The sequence below is a fragment of the Emys orbicularis genome, chromosome 2 (assembly GCF_028017835.1).
Source record: "Emys orbicularis isolate rEmyOrb1 chromosome 2, rEmyOrb1.hap1, whole genome shotgun sequence".
NCBI classification, from domain to species: Eukaryota; Metazoa; Chordata; order Testudines; family Emydidae; genus Emys; species Emys orbicularis.
The window spans coordinates 290,071,722-290,095,246 of NC_088684.1; the positions used below are offsets into that span (position 1 = coordinate 290,071,722).

The 23,525-nt window shown below is 48.8% G+C and overlaps 1 protein-coding gene across 1 annotated transcript in view; it reads left to right on the plus strand.

The window, feature by feature from the left end:
* The window catches only part of VIPR1 (vasoactive intestinal peptide receptor 1), a 180,561-nt gene extending 164,674 nt beyond the window's left edge, over positions 1-15,887 (plus strand). Inside the window, exons 10-13 of the mRNA XM_065398565.1 lie at positions 2,812-2,903; positions 12,888-13,017; positions 14,289-14,330; positions 15,696-15,887. Coding sequence (XP_065254637.1) covers positions 2,812-2,903; positions 12,888-13,017; positions 14,289-14,330; positions 15,696-15,887 — 456 coding nt within the window. The remainder of the gene's footprint in view (positions 1-2,811; positions 2,904-12,887; positions 13,018-14,288; positions 14,331-15,695) is intronic.
* Positions 15,888-23,525: the final 7,638 nt, after the last annotated feature.

Here is a 23,525-nt window from a genome sequence, read left to right on the forward strand (position 1 = left end):
TACTCTGGTTGGGAGCTAATCAGATCCACCTGCTAATATGACTCGTTCTTAATTAAACTGCACCTTCATGCATGGTTCAAGACCCAACCCACCAGAGGAGCCCTGCTTCTCAGTGCAGGGTCTTAGAGTCTGTCCCTTGTTACATGCGGTTAAACAGCTCTATTATTGATACCCATACTCGGGTCATCTTCAGTTGTACACAAGTAATTCCCCCATCAGCAGGCAGTACTCCCACACATCTGGCAGCACAACTGGGCCAAGGAATGTCATAAGCAGGCTGTCTGACCCAGTATACCTACCCATTTATTGGCCCCATCTCACCTCCTTGATTTTCATCAGACCCCTCATTTTCATCTCTTCCTTGCATTCGCCTCCAACCAATTCTCATTTTCTCTTGAACACATAAATAGTCTTCTCTGGTTGCAGTTTGGTTTCAAATGCAAAATTCAGCCCAGGCTCATCGGGAGGTATTTAAACCTTCTCTGATGGAAATGTCCTAAAGGATTTAATAAAAAAAAATCACTTTTCTATAGGTGTTTTGCATCATCCTATAGAATCTAATAGAAAATTATATCCTTGCTATAGGTTTTTAAAGTAATTTCTCAAGGTTCTTGATCTAGTTCCCATTGAAGTCAATGGGAGACTCTGATATCTAGCTCTTTCTGTGGGAGCTAGAAGAGGCAATAGAGCCCCATGATGTTTCTGAAGACATCCGTTGGTTCCATCCCTATTGATTCTATACAATTTCTCCATTTGAGTGTTCATCTGGGTCCATTTGTGAGCATCTGCAATCAGATGAACTTCAGTTGAATTCAGCTTTGAGTTTGTTCCCCAAACTCCGGGCAAACATGTGGGAGGGGAAGGACAGAGAAAGCGATATCAACAAAACAAGATTTAAACAGCCCACACCAAACTGAGATCTCTGTCTTGCACGTAAGTTCTCCTGGTGGCCAACGTATATTACCCTTTGCGTGAAGCAGATCTGCCTGCATCACCTGTCACGGAGCTAATCTCAAGAACAAACATTTTTAATAACCGCTTTGTATTTTATTAACCTTACTAAACTGAAATGAAATCCGTATCTGACATATGTCAAAATATTTGTCTTTCCGAAAGACTGGTAGATCAGATTTTCTCTTTCCAGCTGTAACCTTTTTTAGGAAGAAATACACCGCATTCTCCTGAGATGGGAGGCCTACTATCTTTTGCTGTGGTTCAATAAAACAAGTCTAAACTTTTTTCTCAGCACAAAACAGACCCTGTCCAGTAATTACGATTTTCTTCTGCATGCCTCAAACAAATCCATCGCTAAAGCCCGTCCCCTTTGCCCATCTGCCTGAGCACAATCCACTCACATTTAACCTTCCCTGTTCACTCTCTCAGCCACCTGGGCTTGACACGGTCAATGCTGCACACTGCACAGATGCTTGGGAAGCAGCTCAGATCTTCTGTTCACTTACTACAACTCGCATGTTACCGATGCTGAGTAGAATCTGCCCCCTACGTCTAGGTGCCTGTGTGTCCGGGGCAAATCTTTTTTTTTTTTTTTTTCTAAGCTAGTAAACATGATCAGAAACCATGGCAAGCAAAGTGGGATAGCTAAGATGTGGGTAATTAAGCACTGGCACAGCTTGACCAAGGGCTGTGGTAAATTCTCCATCCCTGAGAGTCTTTCAGTTAGGAGTCTAAACGAGAGGTGTGCTGGCTCATTCACAAGTTGTTGGGCAAGATGTAGGAATCGCTCGATGATGTTCTCTAGCCTGGGCTGTGCAGAAGGTCAGACGAGATGATCATAATGGTTCCTTCTGGCCTTTACATCTATGACAAAATAAGAATCACTTGAGGGGTCATTAATGGTAAAGGATAAGGAAGGAGATTTTGTGCCCAGACTGGTCTAAATTCACACCAGGGTTTCAAGTCTTCTCTGGTGTAGATCATCTCCTGCTTATGAGTTGTGCCAAGCAGCAGCATGGTTCAGAGGTTAGAGCACTGCTGTGGGGATTGGGGAGACCCGAGTTTTAGTCTTGCCAGATGCTGTGTGACTTTGGGCAAGTCCCCTCTCTCCTCCCCAACCCGTGCCTCAATTCCATCTATAAAATTAGGATAATAGTACCTGGCTACCTTTACAGAGCACTTTGAGATCCTCAGATGAAAAGCAGAGCTGAGGATAATAAAAATAGCTCAGGGACACCAATGGCTTTATGCTTTGGCCTAGTCTGGAAGCAGAGGCAATGTGCCAGTGTTACCCGTGATGTTAATTCCCTGCTGCCCTAGCTTGCCGGCATGTGTGTGAAGAAGGCATGCCTGGAGAGGCGGATTAGGAGCCTGTTTGCAGTTCTCTCTGACACCGTTCTGTGTATCTATTTTTCGGCGCACGGCCCCAATCCCAGTCTGTGACGTGCCCGGCAGCGAGCCCCGTATCGCCGTCTACTGCGGGCCGTGACCTCCGCTGCTCAACTAACCGAAAAGCTCTAATCCTGCCCCGTCGCAAGCCCCCCCCGCGCAGCAGGACGTCGTGCAGAGCTGTGCTCTATGGGTTTGACATCATCATACTTGAGATGTATGACACAAAGTCCCAAGCAGGCTGATGTCAGGCCCAAGATGGCTGCCATTCTGTCTCGGTTTACCATGTGCTCACAGAGTGGGGTTTTCTGCCTGTGGCTTTTTAACAACGGCTCGTTCCATGAACAGATCATTGAGGCAAAAGGAATACCCTCTAACAACTAGCTCTTTTCACTGCAGAAAGGGATTGTGGGAGTTTAACCCCCTTTTCTCTCTCTCTCTCTCTCTTCTTTCTCTCCTCCCCATTAGGTGAACTTCATCCTCTTCATTTGTATTATCCGGATCCTATTCCAGAAGCTGCATTCCCCAGATGTCGGGCGCAATGAAACCAGCCAGTACTCGTAAGTCTTAGACGCTGTTTTCACCTGAACCATGCAGTTTTGATGAGACCTGTCAGGCCAGGCTGTTTGCTTACCCAGAACCATCCTCTCTGTCTTCATTTGATTGATCCCACTCAGAAATGTTTTGAGTCAATCAAAGGTGTCTGAGATTAGGGGGTTGGGAGATATGCTAAAATAATCAAGCGTCTTGCTGTCAAACTGTTTTTAGATGGGTCAGGAGCCTTGCTCCTAGGAATAGCAATGAACAGGTGAGCTCCATGATGACACTTCATTGTAAGACAAACAGGTGCTTGATGTGTACATTCACCATTTACTGGGTTCAGTTGTCAGAGGTGGCTAAAAGTTTCCTGAGGCTCAGGAAGAACGGGCCAAAGCCTCCCCTGGTACAAACCTTCACAGCTCCATTGAAGTCTCTTTGCATTCAGCGGAGCTGCACCCTTTTACATCAGCCGAGAACTTGGCCCAGTAATTTCACATCCAGGGTAACTAGATCTAGCCACGTTCTTGGAATCCTCATCCATCGTGAAGTCTTTGGGGTTCAGCCAGACCCCAAGCTCAGTATGTGCTGCCCAGCAGGGGCCTGCTTCGCCAGTACCTGCTTAATCACGCTTTTGGTGAAGACTTTGGGGGAACTCATCAGGTCCTCGGTACTGTCTCCCGAACCATAGTCTTATCTGGCAGCTCTGTGTCCCAAGGCACTGCAGCCATGAAAGTGATACTGAAAAGAACAGAGTGAGGAATAGAGAGGTGACCGCAGACCACAGTGGACACAGTTGTCTGGAATCCTGTACAGACGGGGGTAGGTTATTTTCATGATTTAATGAAAAATCAAATGAATTTAATGTCAGTCATTTGTCCAGATGGCAGAAAGAATGCCTGGGGGAAGGGGAGTGGTGTGGGATAACTGATAGGAAAGTTCAACCTGTTCTGTGTTCCCCATAGGCAGATGCAGAATGGCTTCTGTCCCCCAGCAGGCTCCAGACCAGGGGAGGGCAAACTACGGCCTGCGGGCCGGATCCGGCCCGTCAGGGCTTTCAATCTGGCCCGCGGGATTGCCAGGCCCATGGCACAGCGGGGCTAAGGCAGGCTCCCTGCCTGCCCTGGCCCCGCGCCACTCCCGGAAGCAGCCGGCACCACGGCCCACCCCCGCTCCAGACTCTGCTCTGTTACAGCACATTCTGGGTCCTCCCCAAAGGGCGGAGCTACAGGAGAAGCCCTGGATTACATTTCTGTACTAACGGCATGTGACTGACTTCAGTGGAGCGACTTCTGATTTATACCAGTGTCCGTGAGATCAAAGTCAGTCTCACTGGGCAAGATTCTGGTCTCAATTAGATCAATGTAAACCTGGAGTAAGTCTATACAGCTTCACGGATTCACTCCAGCTTAAAGTTATATAACTAGGGCCCTACCAAACTCACGGTCCATAGGACTTTAAAAATTGTAAATTTAATGATTTCAGCTATTTAAACCTGAAATTTTACGGTGTTGTAATTGTTTGGGTCCTGACCCTAAAAGGAGTTGGGATGGGGGGGCAGAGAGCTCCGTGTGCCGCCCTTACCTGCAGGCACCGCCCCCCCCCCCCCCAGCTCCCATTGGCCGAGAACAGGGAACCGCAGCCAGTGGGAGCTTTGGGGGTGGTACCCACAGGTGAGGGCAGCGTGCGCGGAGCCACCTGCCCACCCCACCCCCAGGAGCCACTGCCGGACATGCTGGCCACTTCCAGGAGCAGTGCGGGCCCAGGGCAGGCAGGGAGCCTGCTTTAGCCCCAGTGTGCGTCGCTGCCACTCTGGAGCCACTCGAGGTAAACGGTGCCAGGACGGAGCCCACACCCCAACCCCCTGCCCTGAGCCCCCTAACCGCCTTCCCTGAGCCCCATCCCGCACCCCAACCCCCTGCTCTGAGCCCCCTCCTGCACCCCAACTCCCTGCCCTGAGCCCCCTCCTGCACACCGCATCCCTCCCACACCCCAACCCCCTGCCCCAGCCCTACATTCATGGCCCTGCATTCAATTTCCCCACCCAGATGTGGCCCTCTGGCAGGGGTGAAAGTAACTTACAGGACTTACCGGTACTGCCGGAGTCCTGAGGGGGCGTGGCCTCATCCAGAAGAGGCGTGGCCTCATCCAGAAGAGGCGTGGCCTCTCAAGATTTAAAGGCCCTGGGGCACCGGCTGTGGCTGGGAGCCCCAGGGCCTTTAAATCAACCCGGGACTCCCAGCTGCAGAGGTGGCTGGGAGCCCCCGAGGCTCAGGGGCAAATTAAAGGGCCCGGGGCTCCGGCCGCCACAGAGCTCCGAGCCCTTTAAATCCCCACCGCAGCTCCGGCAGCCGGAGCGGGATTTAAAGGGCTCGGGGCTCCCCGCAGCGGCAGGAGCTCCGGGCCCTTTAAATCCCAGCCCCAGCCCGGCAGCCGGACTCGGGCATGGATTTAAAGGGCCCGGAGCTCCTGCCGCTGCGGGGAGCCCTGAGCCCTTTAAATCCCCACCGCGGAAGCCGGTGCGGTCCGGCACGGTGTACTGGCTCTTGCTGGTACGCCGTACCGTACCGTACCGGCTTACTTTCACCTCCACCCTCTGGCCAAAAAGTTTGCCCACCCCTGCTCCAGACTCTGCTGTGTTACGGCACATTCTGGCTCCTCCCCAAAGGGCGGAGTTACAGAAGAAGCCCTGGATTCCACATTTAAAGGGCTGTGCGCTGCACCTTACGATCATTATAAGCTACACTTTCTGTTGCACAAATATGGAAGGGCAGTGGCATTCAGATGCGCTATCACTGTGTATTCAAATGACCTACATAATGTAGCACTCTGTACTAACGGCATGTGACTGACTTCAGTCGAGCGACTTCTGATTTATACTAGTGTACATGAGATCAAAGTCAGTCTCAATGGGCAAGATTCTGGTCTCAGTTAGATCAATGTAAACCTGGAGCAGGTCGATACAGCTCCACAGCTTCACTCCAGCTTAAGGGTATATAACTAGGGTCCAACCAAATTCATGGTCCATTTTGGTCAATTTCATGGTCGTAGGATTTTAAAAATGGTAAATTTCATGATTTCAGCTATTTAAATCTGAAATTTCACGGTGTTGTAATTGGAGGAGTCCTGACCCTAAAAGGAGTTGGGGGGGGTGTCACAAGGTTATTGTGGGGGGGTTGTGGTACTGCTACCCTCACTTCGGCATTGCTGCTTCTGGCGGGGTGCTGCCTTCAGCCACTTCACTGCACCCAACAGCCACTGCTCTTCAGCCGCCCAGCTCTGAAGGCAGTGAGGAAGTAAGGGTGACAATACCATAACCCCCCTAAAATAACCTTGTGACACCCCCCCCCCCCCCGCAACTCCCTTTTGGGTCAGGACCTCCAATTTCAGAAACACTGGTCTCCCCCCCGTGAAATCTGGTCTTTTGTGTGCTTTTACCCTATACTAAACAGATTTGACGGTCCGTGACGCGTTTTTCATGGCCGTGAATTTGGTAGGGCCCTATATAGAACCAAGATCAGACACCGACCCATTTTTGCATCTTGCTGCTGTCCTGAGTCAGCATTTGGAACAATCTAGATGTTTATGGAGGGATTCCTAGAACAATTTGTATTGAAAAGGATTTCCAATGGGTCATTTAGTTCATCCCCCTATATGATGGAAGAACTAATTTCATCATCCTTACTCTGCCCTTAAATTTGGGTGGCTCCCAGAGCCTTGAAAATCTCTTGTGATGGTGATTCCACTTTCTCCACTTGAACTGTTCTTAGACGCATAAAGGAAATGCTATTTGATCTCCCCATTTCCCTGCTGCAGCTCGCTAAAGCCTGTTCATTTTTGTTCTGTTTTCCCTAACCAGTGTGCGTTATTGGTCCCTGCCTTTTCTATTACATCCCTTTATGTATCGGTAGTCAGATGTCGTGTCTCCCCCGCCGATTACGACATCCCTGTTGATGTGCTGAGATTAAATCAGCATATTGAAATATGTTCTAGAACGAACAGTGTTGTCCTGGCGCCTTCATTGGGTAACTGGCTTCCATTAATCTCAGTGGAAGTTCTGTGTGTGTACACAGGCAGCCAAGGGAAGGATTAGGTCCTAGTGAACTAGGAGGTGGACTTGGTCTTTTTAAAAATGTTCCCAGTGAATTAATGCTGGAAAAAGCTACCAGGAATTCCTTGCTGTACCCGCAGACAAACATATGGCACAAGAGGCAGTAATACAAGCTTCCCCACACTGCACCGCCAATGTGCCCCTCTTGGGCAAGCATAGCCTTCCCCATATCTACCACCCCTCTCCCTACACTTCCCTCTGCAAAAGCTCCACTAGCCCAAGCAGACTCAAACAGGGAGAAGATCCCAGGAGTCCCTGGTGACCCAGAGGCATCTTGCTATTGCCAATCTCTGTGACGTGGAAGGGGATCACACCCTCCGCGGATGAGTGGTGAACCCTGAGCTGGATGGATAGACAGGCCCCTGGTTAAGCAAGGGGAGTTGAGGCTCAACGCTCGTTCAGTCCTTGCTTTTTCTGCTGCCAACAACAGGGGGGGTGGTTGTACTACGTGCTTTTGTTTGATGTTGCCTCATATGGTGGGAAATAGACTGAGACCCTCAGGGCTGGAATTTTCAAAGGAGCCCAAGAGATTTAAGTGCCAAAATCCCATCAAACTGAACACCTAATTCCCTGAGATGCCTTTGAAAATCCCAGACTCACGGCACAGAGGCCACTGTAGCCTCTTGGCTCCTGTCTCTGCTAGGCTGAGTAAGTCACTCGGAGACCCTGGGGCTGAATAACCACTGGTGCTTTTTATTGACAGGGTTGTGCTCCCACCACCTTCTCACCATACAGCTTACCTAGTGCCGGGTTCCTTGCGTCTGAACCCAGGAGGGAAGGGCTTTCTCCCCGCCTACCCTCCCTCGCTCTCCTCCCTGGCTTCCTTCTTCCCAGCCTCTTATATAGCCCGGGGCTAATTGGGCTGGCAGCTGGCTCTCAATCCCCAATTAGGGCAGGCTCTTTCCAGCCAGCTCCACTTTATTCACCTAAATGGGGCGGGCGGGGCAGGGGGCTGATTCTGCAGTCGTTCTGCTCAGCACCCTGTCACAGCCACCAAACATCCATCCTATGGTAACAACTCTCAGGGCTTGTCTACACTACCCGCCGGATCGGCGGGCAGCGATCGATCCGGCGGGGGTCGATTTATCGCGTCTAGTATAGATGTGATAAATCGACTGCCGAGCACTCTCCTGTCGACTCCGGTACTCCACCAGAACGAGAAGCGCAAGCGGGGTCGATGAGAGAGCATCAGCTGTTGACTTACAGCAGTGAAGACACCGCGGTAAGTAGATCTAAGTATTCACGTAGCTGAAGTTGCGTATCTTAGATTGACCCCACGTGGTAGTGTAGACAAGCCCTCAGTCACTGCTGCTGTGGGCTGGATTTGAACCAGCAATCTAACAGTATAAACCTTGTGTTGTTCAACCCATTCCTAATCCAACAAACCCTCCACTGCCCCAGGGCAGAATTCCACCCTGGGCTACCAGGTGCCCAGGGGAACCTCTCCCTCTGCTACAGCCCTGAAAGTGTGCAGCAAACTCAGGGCCCCTGCCCAGCTCTCTGCAGGCAATAGCAGGGAGCAGTCTCTACACTCAGGCGTGCAAAGACTATGGTCGTGCTTGGTTGCTGCATGCGACCTTCGGCCCACTCCCACTTCAGACACCCACAAAGCAGCTGGGCACAGAATGGCCCTCTATGCTGCAAAGTGAAACTGCAAGGGTTATCCAAGAATAATCTGGCTTTGCATTCTTCTTGGGTTTCAACACTTCTGTGCTATTCTGTGCAGGTACTTATGCTCTGCCCATCACTTTTTGGTGTCTGGGAACCTATCGAAAGTACAAAAGTTCATGGCTTGCATTTGTTGAGCATGCAAGAATGATTTTGCTTCATACCTGAAACATCCTTGCACTGAATTACAGTCTTTCAAATTCCATGCTCGATCCGTGTCCTTTTGGCCAGTCTGGGTTGGTATAAGTGGATGTCGCTCCCAGCCAAGTCACTGGATTTGTGCCTGTTTACACCATGCTGAATTTGGCCCTTGGGACCAAATGTGACCCTCAGTTACATTGGTGCAACCTGATTGACACCAGTGGAGTTGCATGAGTGCAATTGATGGCAGGATTTGGCCCTCAGTATCCAGAAGGCTTCTGCCAACTGCAGAGGTATGGTCTGGATGACCCAAGAGATCTGTTGTTCATCATACCTGTGAATTCTTCCTGCCAAATCTGAGATAAGAATTTGTTTTAGTCTAACAGAATCTGAGATCTCACCCTCCCTCTCTGCCCCCCCAACCCAACACTGTTTATTGAAGAAATAACTTGTTGACACATTGACAGTATCTTTCGATGCTTGCGAGTTCCATCTGAGTCCAAGTCTCCAAGCCCAAGTGCGCTGTTGACTCATTCATTAATGCTACAGCCATGGAGCTGCGCTTTAATTTATTGTAAAACGTGAAGGAACTCCTCATGAAAAAGCCTTTTGAAATTACTGACAATCAAGCAGCATGGGGACAACAATATTTCAGGCAAAACAGAAGATAAAACCCCATGTTTTCTGTAACAAGAACTTTGCGCTTAATTAGTTCCATCAACATTCTATTCTACATAGGTTCTTATACCACCTCCATTCATGCATTAAGCAACATAACTAACATCTGGTGTGTGGGGGTCATTTTTTTTCTCCTCCTCTCCCAAGGGTGAGGGAATTGTGTCTGCAGTGTCGTGTGTTGGTAGGGCTGGGGGGATTTAATGTACACACTGCTATGTGTGTGCTAGACAAGGCGGGTGGAAGAAGAGCTCCTTGCACTTGGAGTGGAAGGCAGTGAGGTTTGTGATGGTCATTAGTTCCTTGGGGAGTTCATTCCACAGGCTGAGACCAGCCCCTGAGAAAACTCTGTCTCCCACAGCCATGTTTTACCCTGATGGTAGGAAGTGCCATTCTGCCAGAAGTCAGCCATTGTCTTTATCATGGGACGTGTCAAGTTTCCTTCCCCACTCTGAACTTTAGAGTACAGATATGGGGACCTGCATGTGAACCTCTAAACTGAATTACTAGCTTAGATCTGGTTTTGCTGCCACCACTCCCAAATACTAACTCCCTTCCCTGGGTAGCCTTGAGAGACTTCTCCACCAATTTCCTGGTGAACACCGATCCAAACCCTTGGATCTCAAAACAAGGAGAAATTAACCATTCCCCCTCCTTTCCCCCACCAATTCCTAGTGAGTCCAGATCCAATCCCCTTGGATCTTAAAACAAGGAAAAATCAGTCAGGTTCTTAAAAAGAAGGCTTTTAATTAAAGAAAGAAAGGTAAAAAATCATCTCTGTAAAATCAGGATGGAAAATAACTTTACAGGGTAATCAGATTCAAAGAGCCCAGAGGAACCCCCTCCAGCCTTAAGTTCAAAGTTACAGCAAACAGAGGTAAACCCTCTAGCAAAAGGTACATTTACAAGTTGAGAAAACAAAGATAAACCTAACACGCCTTGCCTGGCTGTTACTTACAAGTTTGAAATATGAGAGACTTGGTCAGAAAGATTTGGAGAGCATGGATTGATGTCCGGTCCCTCTTAGTTCCAAGAGCGAACAACCCCCCCCCCAAAAAAAGAGCACAAACAAAAGCCTTCCCCCCCACCAAGATTTGAAAGTATCTTGTCCCCTTATTGGTCCTTTGGGTCAGGTGTCAGCCAGGTTACCTGAGCTTCTTAACCCTTTACAGGTAAAAGGATTTTGGAGTCTCTGGCCAGGAGGGATTTTATAGTATTGTACACAGGAGGGCTGTTACCCTTCCCTTTACAGTTATGACAGGGCATTAATCAGTCTTTTAGATATCCTGGACCCAGGCCATTTAGTGCCTTGAAGAGAAGGATTGAGACCTAGAGCTTGACTCATTATTCTATGGGAAGCCAGCATAGGGAGCAGAGGACAGGTCTGGTGGCTGCCGTTAGCACATCTTCCTGAGCAGATGTGCGGCTGTGTTCTGTACTGTTGGAGTTTCTCAAAAGCGGATGGCCTCATGCCCAAGGATAGCCCATTGCTATAGTCCAGCCAGAAGGTGACCAATGTGTGTGTAACCAAGGCCACGTCATCGTGGAGATGGTAGAAAGTGTTATTCATGGTGACTGCGATTGACATCCGTGGCGTTACACCCGTTTGAGCTTTATGGCACAGGGAGGTAGGGGGCAAAGGCGGTATTGCTCTGTCTTATGCCAGCTGCCAGCGGTCCTCCAGGAACCAGTACAGACAACAGAGCATCGGGGTGATGTGTTCACAGCACCTGCCTTGTTCAGCAGACGAGTTGCTGCCTTTTGTAGCTGCCGCTTTTTCAGCTGTAACAAGTTGCAGTCGCCAGATCTGGAAATCAGGATTGCATGGACCACGGTGACCAGGACAGTGTGTCACAGGCAGGGGGCACCGTCTTCTGGTCAGTGGCAGAGGAAAGGGGGCATGTTTTGCTGCTGTTGCATTTGGCCACCCTATGGCAGCAAAGAATCCAAAATGACCCAGGCTGTGGCTCGACTTACTCTGCGGGCAGCCGCCCTGGTGGTGGGGGATGCTGTAGCAGAGGCAAGCTTTCCGAATGCCTCCCTCTTCCTACAGGCATCGGTCTAGATTGGGATCAGCTCTAGCCAGCTGCTTTACACCCGGGTGCTGACTTCAGCTTGGCATTAGGGGCCTGACAGAAGCCCATAGAAGCTGGGAATCTGGCCATTGAATCTGGCCATTGAATAGGCTTTGGACCACGTCCTGTGAAAGCTGGGGAAGTCTTCTGGGAGGCGGCGTTTGACCCAATGGAGATGTAGAGATGGGTGTCCAGAGGTGGAGAGGAAGACCGTGCCTTATGGGATTGTGCATGTGAGGGCCTTGGCAAGGGAGGAACAGCTGCCCATAACACCCTAATGGCCTTGGCCGGAGGGGACAGACCTGAGCCATTTCAGGGCATTTCCCTTCCCCACGTTGGCCTCGGTGAGTTGGGACTGGAGTCCTTGGAGATCGATGGTGTCAAATGCCCCTTAAGCTCATTGAAGTTTTGCATTTCATTTTATTTCAGTCAGTTGCATTTGATTTCCGTCTGTAATTAGATGTCAGAAATGATCTGCCATTCCTAATTAGAGCTCTGATTATCCCCTTTGGGGCCATTAGGCTCTAACGCTGCTCATCTTCCTGCTTTGGAACACGTGGGCCGCTCCAGCCGCTCTATATGCTATCATCACTCTCAGCTAAATGGATTTTTCCTCTAGAACCCCGACTGTTCTGCAATCCCGGGCAAAGGCAGTCGTGGGCTCCGTCTGGCTTGTGGAGCTGAATAACGGTCTCTGGCGGGAGTGGAGGAAATACCTCCACTAGAGTTGATGGGCATAAAAATGTCACGCGTTAGAACATCTCTGCACCTGAAGCAACCAGCCGTGGGTGAGCCCCGGGCAGAGGGGAACTACAACGGGTTTATTGCCAAGACTCAGCTGCCAGCACATGTGCCGCAACAGTTGCTGTTAATAAGGGGGAAAATTACGTCTCTGAAAAACACTGTAGCAATCATCACGGGCCAGATCTTCAGCTAAGGTGAAGCGGTGTAGCTGCATGGACATCAGTGGAGGCTTGCTGTTTTACATCTGCAGAGATGTGGCTCCAAATCTCTGAAGCACTAAGGCCCAGATCCTCAAAGGTATTTAGTACTAACTTCCACTGATTTTTTTCAGTGAACCTCAGGAGCCTAAATACCTGTGAGGGTCTGGGTTTAATTCCCCTTCTTTTATTACTACCCACTGCTTATGCTTTCAGAGCTTTAAAATTCCACCTCCAGCACAAAGTGAATTCCCTTGCATCACACTGACCCGCCCTCCCTGCACCGCAGGTGGGTCATTAGGGCTGTAGGCGCATCAGCAGCCGAATTTCATGCCCTCTCGTGCCCGTCGTTGTTGTGCCCTTTCCCTTTACAGCTCATGTTTTTCTTTCTGACAGGAGACTGGCTAAGTCCACCCTGCTGCTGATCCCGCTCTTTGGCGTCCACTACATTGTGTTCGCCTTCTTCCCCGACAACTTCAAAATGGAGATAAAGCTCGTCTTCGAGCTCGTGCTCGGCTCCTTCCAGGTGCGTCACCCCTTAGGACTGGGCCAAGGCCACCAAAAATCAGGGCGAGTCTGTCAGAACTGCGGTGCTTCGTAGGAACGACCGTGGGACTAAGGAAACGTGTGAAGGTGGTTTCACTAGCACATGCCCAATCCTGCTCCCACGGGAGTCTGTAGGGGGCTTGCCATTGACTTCAGTGAAGGCATGGGTGGGTTACTGTTGTGCATTCTCATATTGCCTTTCACCTCCTGGCACCCCAATATGTTTTACCAACAGTCAGCTAAATCCTACAGTCTGTACTCAGATGCCACACAGACAGCATTCTGTTAACTGCAATGGGAGGCAGAATTTCTATTGACCGCAATGGGGCTTGTTGCATGAGTTAATCCAGAATGAGACCCGGGGGAGGCAGTCTGACCTAGTGGATAAAACCCGTCAGGAGACCCGTGCTCTAGTCACTGTTCTTCTGCAGGATGACTTTGGGCACGTCACTTCCCTCCCTATGCCTCAGTCTCCACAGCTGTAAAATGGGGATAATGATACAGCCTTCCTTTGAGGTATGATGCTGCTTTGAGATAGGGATGAAAAATGCTAGGGGTTATTTCAACCATTAGATACATACATACACACACTTCACTTCAATCAATGTTCCGCTCTTAACGCAGGCCCCGGTTCTGCACAATGATTAGCATTCATTGATGGACTTCCTCCTGTTGTACAATTAGTTTCAGCCAGTCTGCTGCCTTGAGAACTGAGTATGTGTTTTATCACGTACTGTACCACTTACATGCTTTGGTCGGCAGTGAAATAGCTAGCAATGCTGACATTTAAATCGTCATTTGGCAGCTGAATTAGCACCTTACAGAGATGGATGGGGCAGTTCAGAGCTATAATTTCAGGCTGCCTGCAGACTCAGGCAGACATCACTGAACTGGTTTGCCGTCCGTTCACATTTTCAGTGTTATCGCCACAATTGTAAGGGCCAGAGATGGACTTTTTTCTTTTTCTTTTTTTTTTTTTGAAAGAAAGCCGAGATTCTGAAGAATAAGAGGGCATCGTAAAAAAAAGTCACAAGGTCACCATCTAGGCATGACACAGCCCAACTCAAATCCTGCACTTTAGTAAGGAAGCTAAAATCAAGCAGCCTCTATCTGTACCAGGGGGCTGTTAGATGTTTCCTGGCTATGGTCCCTGTGTCCAAGGCTGTGGATGCAGCTGTGTATTCTGACCAAGTTAATGTAGCCTTTCTGATGGTGAGGTTCTAAGTGCCTGTCCTCTCTTCCTTCTCCCAGGGCTTTGTGGGGGCCGTTCTATACTGTTTCCTCAACGGGGAGGTAAGATCCACAGTATTGCTTGGGCCGTGCTTGTCACTAGGATGAAGTGAATGATGCAGAAGTTCCATTCCTTACATCAGCCCATTGGGGCCGCCATGGTCATCAGATGCTGGCTGTGCATGTGAATTTTAGTACTCGCGGTGCTATGGGGGGCGCTATGCAGTGCCGAGTCCCTCTTGTATTCACAGAACAGGCAGCAAGCGGAGGGTCCCGTCCCCCCACCACCACCCTGCCAGCGGGCCTCAGTCCTGACCTGGAGTGACCACGCTTGGCGGTGAAGGTGCAGCCAGTCTCCAGCCCACTCACTCTTTGGCCTCTTTGGCCCTGATCCTGTTGAAGCCAAGCGGGTGTTTGCCCTTGACTTCAGAGCAGCAGGATCAGACCCACTGCAGCGTGCAGGCCGGTGAGTGCAGTGAGTTTTGTATCACGGAGCGTGTGTCCATTGGAAACTGGACTGAAACCCACCAAATTCATTTCACAAAAGCCGCTGAGCAGATGTGAGCCGGGAAGAACGTTTAGCCCCCTGCTAACTCGGGCAGCATTGAAGCCAATAAAGCGAGCCGTGAAGAGATGGGGGCAGCTGTGTAATTCAGCCCTGGGTTTGTATCCCAGCCTCCCCATAAGCTCCGGGATGTTCAGAATCAGGTCTGCTCCATCTCCAAGGCAGCCTTTGGATCCTCCCCGTATAGTCTGTGCTATGATTTCTGACTTGGGTGTGCTGAAAGCACCCTATAATTCATACCATAGCCTACAACCCCGCCCCATAGAGCTAAGCGGCTGTGCAGTAGCTCCTTGTACGTGGTAGCCCGTGTTGGTTGATGGTTTGAATCCTGCTGCATGGCTCAGGAAGACCAATGCCCTCTGCGCACCAAACAGTGCCACAGCTCCGCAAAACATTTTTTTGGTGAAAGGAGCTTGTGAATGAAAGATGTTTCCTAATTACCCTCATAAAGGGAAAAAAATGTGTCAACAGTCGAGGTCATTATAACTCCTTCATTGTATCAGCCAACCGGCTCAAAGCCTGCTACGTCCCTAACTGGTGCATCTCTTCACTGCCTGCCACTTAGCTATAAAGTTCTTACCTGCTGATATCAGTTCAGTGGCCTTCATTAATTGGTCCCTGCTGGCCTTAAAATAGAGGGTGATTCTCCTTGTCCAACTCAACACCCATTTCCTTCTCCAAGGGACCATCCTTGACTTCCCAGGGAAGAGGGATCGCTTGTTCCCAGTTACACCACGGCGTTGGAGTCAGAGCCAGTTAGCAGCTTCTAGTAGGAATTTAATTAAGCCAGCTCGCTCGTAAAACCAAACCAGACCAGCAGAAAGGAGCTCCATCCACTAACGTGCTTCTCTGTCCCCACTTAGGTCCAAGCCGAGCTGAAGCGGAAGTGGCGCAGGTGGCACCTGGAGAGGTTCCTGGGCTCTGACATGAAATATCACCACCCGTCCGTTGGGAGCAACGGTACCAACTTCAGCACTCAGATCTCCATGCTCACCAAGTACTCGCCTAAGACTCGCAGGTGCTCCAGCTTCCAAGCAGACTTCTCTCTGGTCTGAGGGGGAGAAACGCCCCAGCACGGAACACTTGAGAGAGAGAAACCATCCAGGAATTTGTTTAAAGCTGAAGAGTTGTTTTTAAAAAAGACGCTCCCCATGAGTCAAACAAAGGGCATGAAACTGGAAAGCCGCTGACGTCCTGAACGAGAAGAGACAAGTCAGGACACAGAGATCTTTTTTCCTTCTTTCCAGACCTTTAACTACAGGCTTGTCCCTGGGCAATGGAGAAATTCACAAACTGACTATTAAACTTGTGCACAACTCCAGCTTGCCTGGGGAGGGCCTAGAAGGTTCTGAAAGGCTCGTGAATAGGGGGCAGGGGATAATTAATGGCTTCACCTGAGCCAGCTTCTCGGAAACAGGTAGAAACGATGCACTTTTTAAAATGAGCCAATGAGAAAAAACCATGCTTTTAATGTGCCAAGCGTCCGATCGGTAAGGGACAGCAGTGAGACGAGGAAGGACCTAGAAGCAGGGGACAAATTGTAGTAGGGTGCAGCATTGTGCGCATCCAGATGCGTTTCACATTGCTACAAATAAGCTGAAAGACCAGAACGTCATCTCATCGGCTCCGGAACCAGAGTGGAATCTGCAGCTCGCCAACAATCTGTATTGCCCTCGTTAATAAAAGCTTTCAGAGTACCTCCACCGTCGACGATGCCTCCGAAATGTAGCTTGCTGAGGAGCTAAAATGTAAATGCCCTTTTCTGCACTATACTCATTATGTTTTTTTTAAAACAGGATATAATAGACTTGCATGACTAATGTATATAAACAAGGTACAGGTGCCAATTCAGTTGCAAGGCTGTGTTTTCCACAAAAGAAACCCTCTCTGATTAAGCTTGCGATAAGTCTTGGCATATTTTTACAGCAGGAATCTTTGGGGATGTGTGGGGAGGATATTGGCTTATAATAAGTTTGTACCTGAATAATGCACACTGCGGGGAAGGGGAGACTTCGAACTCAGACCCTCTGTCAGGAGCCACTAACCAGAGTGAAGAATTAACTTAATAGCAGTAGGCAGAATTGGTCTTGGCAAAACAAGCTTAGATCCACAAGTAACTGGCACTGCAGGAGTTTGAAATAGGAAAGGGGGAACAGTGGGGCTATGAAATTGATCCCTACTTCCATTATTCCAAACAGCTTTTATCCTCCGATGAAGGTATCGCAAAGAAAATCATTAGATCTTCAGTAAGCGTGATACCATACCTTCTGTCTGCTTTCCAACAGCCTTGACATGTACATATCAGGGCATGAGCCCCCTTTGATGTGTGTACATAGCGCCCATTAACACCAGTGGGAATTTTCTGTTTCTTTACATTTTTGGGGTGAATTGAATACTGCTCCAGAGTGCCAGATCGACAGCTGTGGAGCCCTGAAGTCCTCTACTTAGACTCATAGAAGCAGAACCATAGGATTAGAAGGAACCGCAAGGGTCAGCTAGTCTAAACCTCGGCCAAGATGCAGGATTTGTTGTGTCTCAACTATCCAAGACGGGATCTCTGCCTCTTCTTGAAAACCTCGAGTGAAGGAGCTCCCACGATTTCCCTAGGTGTCTGTTCCATTGTCCTACTGTTCTTACAGTTAGGACGTTATTTTTTCCTTGAGATTTAATCTAAATCTGTTCTGCTGTAGTTTGAACCTATTGCCTCTTGTCCTGATCTCTGTGGCAAGAGAGAACAATTCTTCTCCATCTTAGGGTATGTCTTCACTACCCGCCGTATCAGCGGGTAGCAATCGATTTATCCAGGATCGATATATCGCGTCTCGTTAAGACGCGATATATCGATCCCCGAATGCACTCACCGTCGACTCCGGAACTCCACCAGAGCAAGCGGCGGTAGCGCAGTCAACGGGGGAGCCGCGGCCGTCGATCCCGCGCCGTCTGGACCCCAGGTAATTCGATCCAAGATACTTCGACTTCAGCTATGCTATTCGCGTAGCTGAAGTTGCGTATCTTGGATCGATCCCCCCCCAGTGTATACCAGCCCTTAGCTCCCCTCTCAGAGCAACAACAGCAAGGACAGTGTCGGCTTCCTCCCCATTATTCTTTCATATGGCTGGTGTAGAGCCGCAACTACAATCTCACCTTAAGTTGATCGAGCCAAATGGCTACTTCAGGAGTAGCCGAATTTATTGCAGTGATGCCATCTTCATATTTATAAATTGGGCAGTAGGTGCTGATATGTTTGACGGCCTGTCGTGGGGAACACATTTGCATGGTGCAGAGTCCTTGATTTTCCATTTGAGCATTAGATGTCCGCATCTCCCATGGTGGGTTCAGAGTGGACCAAGATGACTGTGAAAGGTTGAACCCAGGAACCTTCTGCGTGGGATCCGGCACAAGATGCTTCCTCTTTAGCTCTACTCACCCCAACCATCCCCGTACAAAGAAACACTTGCTGTAAAGCTAAAGCGCTATGATAATCACTGTTGTAAGGTGTATCATTCCAATCTCAGGGCTGGTCTACACTACGGGGGGGGGGGGGATCGATCTAAGTTACGCAACTTCAGCTACATGAATAACGTAGCTGAAGTCGACGTACTTAGATCTACTTACCATGGTGTCTTCACTGCGGTGTGTCAACAGGAGACGCTCTCCCCCCCGATTCCCCTTGTGCTTCTTGTTGAGGTGGAGTACTGGAGTCGACACTAGAGCAACCGGCAGTCGATTTATCGTGTCTATACTAGACACGATAAATTGACCCCCGCTGGATCGATCACTGCCCGTTGATCCGGCTGGTAGTGTAGACAAGCCCTCACTTACCCTGTTTTTACACTGGTGAAACATGATTGACTGGAATAGAGTTACTCCTGATTTTACATCAATGTCTGTGAGATGAGAATCAGATTCTATTGTATAGCTTACAATAGCAATAATGTCATTTTGGGGTTTAATTCAGCATGCTGCAGAATTTTTTTTAAAGGGAGTGACCCTCCTGCCCGCTTGGAGTAATAAGAATGATGCATGCACATGGAGGGGAAGATATAATGGTCCTTCAATGTTTTGCTTTCCATGAGGCTGAGAAAAAGAGAGCTCCAGCTGTATATAAAAAAATTGCTTCTGTTCATGCATGGGATGCTGCATCACTGGGCTTTGTTACAGGGCCGCCCAGAGGGGGGTGCAAGTGGGGCAATTTGCCCCGGGCCCCGCAGGGGCCCCCACGAGAGTTTTTCGGGGCCCCTGGAACGGGGTCCTTCACTCACTCCGGGGGCCCCGGAAAACTCTCGTGGGGCCCGGGCCCCCGGGACTTCTTCCGCTCCGGGTCTTCGGCGGCAATTCGGCGGCGGGGGGTCCTTCCGCTCCGGGACCCGCCACCAAAGTGCCCTGAAGACCCGCGGCGGGGGGTCCTTCCGCCCCGGGACCCACTGCCGAAGCGCCGGGTCTTTGGTGGCAATTCGGCGGCGGGTGCCCCCCGCCGCCGAAGACCCCAGGCCCCCTGAATCCTCTTGGCGGCCCTGCTTTGTTATTAAAGGGGAATGCCACTTTTAAGCTTTGTCTGGAAGCAGTTGCAATTCTGTGCCAGGCAATCGCCCCATTTCCAGGAGTAGACCTGAAAATCCTAGTCTTTGGGCCAGATTCTGACTCCAGTTTGGTGGGTGGCACCATACTGGGACAAATTAATCCTGGAATGGTGCTCGCTTATGCCTGTGCTTTGTTTGGTCCGTGGACGTTTCCAAGGGAGTAACTGTGGGCACAACTTAGTCATTCACATGGAATTTCCCCATCATCTGTGTTCCCCTAGTGCTCAGATCTGAGAGGGAGAAAAATACCAACAAGGGTAGAGTCAGCTTTTTATGCTTGTTCATTCACAGAGAACAGAAAAAGGAGGCAGGCGGGGGTGGGGGACAGGGACTGGAATTTAAACAAAACCCATGTTTGTGTAAGTACTATGGCTGGGGGTCCATGCTCTAGACCTCTTCGGCCAGATCCTCAGCTGCTGCAAATTGGCATCGCTCCTTTGAAATCAATGGAGCGCTTGGATCAGTGACTACACCAGTTTATACTAGCTAGGAGTAGGTTATCCCAGCTGAGGAGCTGATCGCGTCCCCATATCAGCAGATTTCTGGGGCGTGTCCCGCACTCATTCCGTGCACGGCACTTCCACTGATGACAATGGGATGCGGGGAAAGCACAGGATATGGTTACACTGCAATCGGAGGTGTGATTGCAGCACGGGTAGGCATACGCAAGCTAGCTCTAAGCGAGCGAGCTCAGGTACCAATAGCAGTGAAGCCACAGCAGTGTGCGCTGCACAAGCCCTCCCAGATCCCTGGGTACTTACTCAGGCAGCTAGCGTGCACTCAAGTCCATGCTACTAGGCTTCACTGCTACCAGTACCCTGAGCTAGCCAGATTAAAGCTAACACAAGTATGTCCACACATGTTGCAATCACACCCAGACTCCACTACAGAAGGGCAACCACGGGGGACATTTGCAGATGTGTCCCGTTGCCCTTCCAACATTTTATTACCGTGTTGATGCCCCCATCAGCATGACTGCAGGACTCAGGCATTTTCATTTCTGGCCCCTTCAACTCTTTCTGTTTTGTTTTTTTTAACATGGTTGTACCAAGGCAAATCAACAAGCAAATTAATTCTGCTCTGGGTCTGCAGAATCTCTGTAAGCTACAGTTTCAACCTCACAAATTGATCTTCGCTGGCACTACCGCTATCACGAGGGCAGCGTGAATAGGCTTGCCCAGGGCAGAGGCAATAAGCAAGACGTTAGTTATGGACCAGGGCCAAAGGCCCATAGCCAGACCCCGATCTGCCCACAGGATTCCCAATACTAATTGCTGGAGAGCTCTGCATGAAAAACGGACGATAGGACATGGCTTGAAGTCAGGTACTCAATAACAGGACAGTTCTGGAAGTGTTATCAGACTATCGGACCAGCCATACAATGCCTGAAAAAGTCATATTTGAAAGGTTTTTTTATAATTAGGCTTGGCAGAATTCCAGTTTTTTTGAATAATTTAGATGGATAATATCAATGTTTACTTTTAAGCATTTTTTTTTTCAATTTTATTCATTTACATTGTCACAGTTGTGGGCCATTATTGAGGGGTCAGACAATGTATGGGGATCAGACAATTATTTAATGACAGTCAACGTTGAGATTCAAAAAGTTAAAGCTTTATAACCATTAAAGCCCAAATTGTCAACATCACTTTGCAAACTCAACAAAGTAAATATCCTTAAATCAAACTCTAAAAAAGTTCTCAAGCAGCGTCTTTGTTACATTGCCTGTCTGTCAGATCATATCATAGGCTGCAATTCCCACCGTCTCTCACAGATGAAAGAATGCCAACAACCTTTAGATTATTATCGACGGAAATATTTGTCTCGGTTTGTGTGTGTATGGTGAAATTGACATTTACCAATATTTACTGATAAAAATCATATCCTTTCAAGCCTACATATAATGCACAAGTGCATCCCCATTAGGTCCTGGGACCAACATAGCCACAGTAGCACTGCATGTCCCCATTAGGTTGTCCAACGAAAATGTTCTGAAAAGAAATGATTGTTTCATGCATGTCTCCTTTGACAGAAATAGCAATATTTGTGGTGCAGACAATGTAAAGCTGTCACATTAGCTGTGTTTGCTTCATTTTAAAGGAGGACATAATATACAGTGGTTACGTTCAAGTACACAAACAAGGAGGGCATGATCCAATGGACATTAAAACCAATGGAAAGATGCTCATTGACAGCAATGGGCTTTGGATCAGGCCCTAATTTAGGCTGAGTCATTGACTCATCCTGGGACCTTGGACAGATGACTGCCTTCTTCAGAGAGACAAGGTGGGTGAGGTCATATCTTTTACTGGACCAACTTCAGGTCTGAAGATGAGCTCTGTGGAATTCGAAAGCTTGTCTCTTTCACCAACAAAGGTTCGTCCAATAAAAGCTATGGCCTCATCCACCCTGTGGCTCTCATATTCTGGGACCACCACTACAACAACTTTGCCTTCTTCAGTCATTCCGACTGTGCGTTTCTGTTAATGAAACAAAAAAATGGGGCAAAAGTCAGGCACCTCAGTGGAACCTGGATGTACCATCTGAACAGCATTATTCTGCACAAATACAGAATTATGATGCAATCCAATGTTCTTAACTATAATTACCCCTTAGAGGGCTCAATTCTGAGCTCATTTACTTTGGTGTAAATCAGGAATAACTCCACTGATGTCAATCAAGTAGTACTACTGTAAATAGGACGAGTATCAGACTCTCAGTCTTCAAAGCCCTTTGCAAACACTGGGTCAAATCCTGAGCTCACTTGCAGCGGTGAATTTGGAGTGACTCCTGATTTAGACCATGTAAGTAAAGTTAGACGGTGACCTCGCTGTAACTCCACTGACTTCAGATGAATTCTTTCTTCTGCATGTCAGTGTGAGATCAGAATCATTCCCATTAATTAATTCTCCAGATGTTGCCATGATTAAGCAAATATTTCCCGGATTTTCCAGACGGAGCGACCTAACGGGTAAGTGATTTGCCCAAAGCCACAGAGCCAGTTATTGTCAATGCTATCATTAGAATCCAGGGATTGCTAGCTCCCAGTCCTGAGTGGTAACCATTAGACTATATCCCTCTCTCAGGCAGTAACAATTGAGGAGATGGGCATGTCCTAGGATTAATAATTGTCTGTGAGGAAATCATAGTTTAGAGAGAAACATCAAACCTTTAACCGTAGCTGGTCCTTAAGCCCCTGAACTACCCTGTGGTGAGTTACGAAAACAGGGAGCAAAACCCAAACAAGTATAAACATACAAAGGTTTTTTGCATGGATGCAGCTGCAGTTGGTACCTGTAAATTAAGTTGGTACCAGTGAATTAACGCCTTGTAGGTCACCCAATCAGAACTCTTGAGTTAGGTCTGAACATTCCATTTCGGTTACAATTCCGTTGAATAGCCAACAAGGCAAGATGGTGTGCCGGTCACGGAGTGATGAGGAGAGAACAATCCTAGGTCAGTACCTAAAACCCAAAGAGGGACACGTACATGTAGACAGGTGAAAAACTACGTCTCATTTTATTTAGTGAGGTATTTACAAGATGGATAAAATAACCACCAGGACTGAGGAACTGATTTCCCTTTCCTCCACTGCAGGAAGGGCAGTGACCTTCCACATGGTTTTGATGACGTGATCCCTCATCTCCATTCCTCCTTTTCCACCCCCAGCCCTTCCACCATCTAGACACCTGATTCTTCAGCTCCTACAAGCGCCCGCTGACTGCAGTGGCAGGTCTGTGTGGGGAGCAGCTAAACAGTCAACCCCTGCACACAGTGGCCAAGCTTTAAAACTTGCCAGTTGCCTTAGATAAAGATGAAGGTGTATTTGGTCCTGCCTCACCACAGCGGGCTGGACTAGATCACCTCTTGAGATCCCTTCCACCCCTCCATGTCTATGCTTCCCAGTAGCAGACAGTGATACATAGTATAACAGTGGAACACTAAAGAAAGCAGGGGAAGTATTTAGCTGAGGCAAAAACTGGCAAGTTTTGGAGATTTGTATAAAATCTCTTCCCTTTATGATCTGACCTGAAGAACCTGGAAACCTGGAAACCTGGAAACTTCTGCACTCTTCTTTGTTAGGCCCATTGTATTGCTTTACCGCTGGTTCAT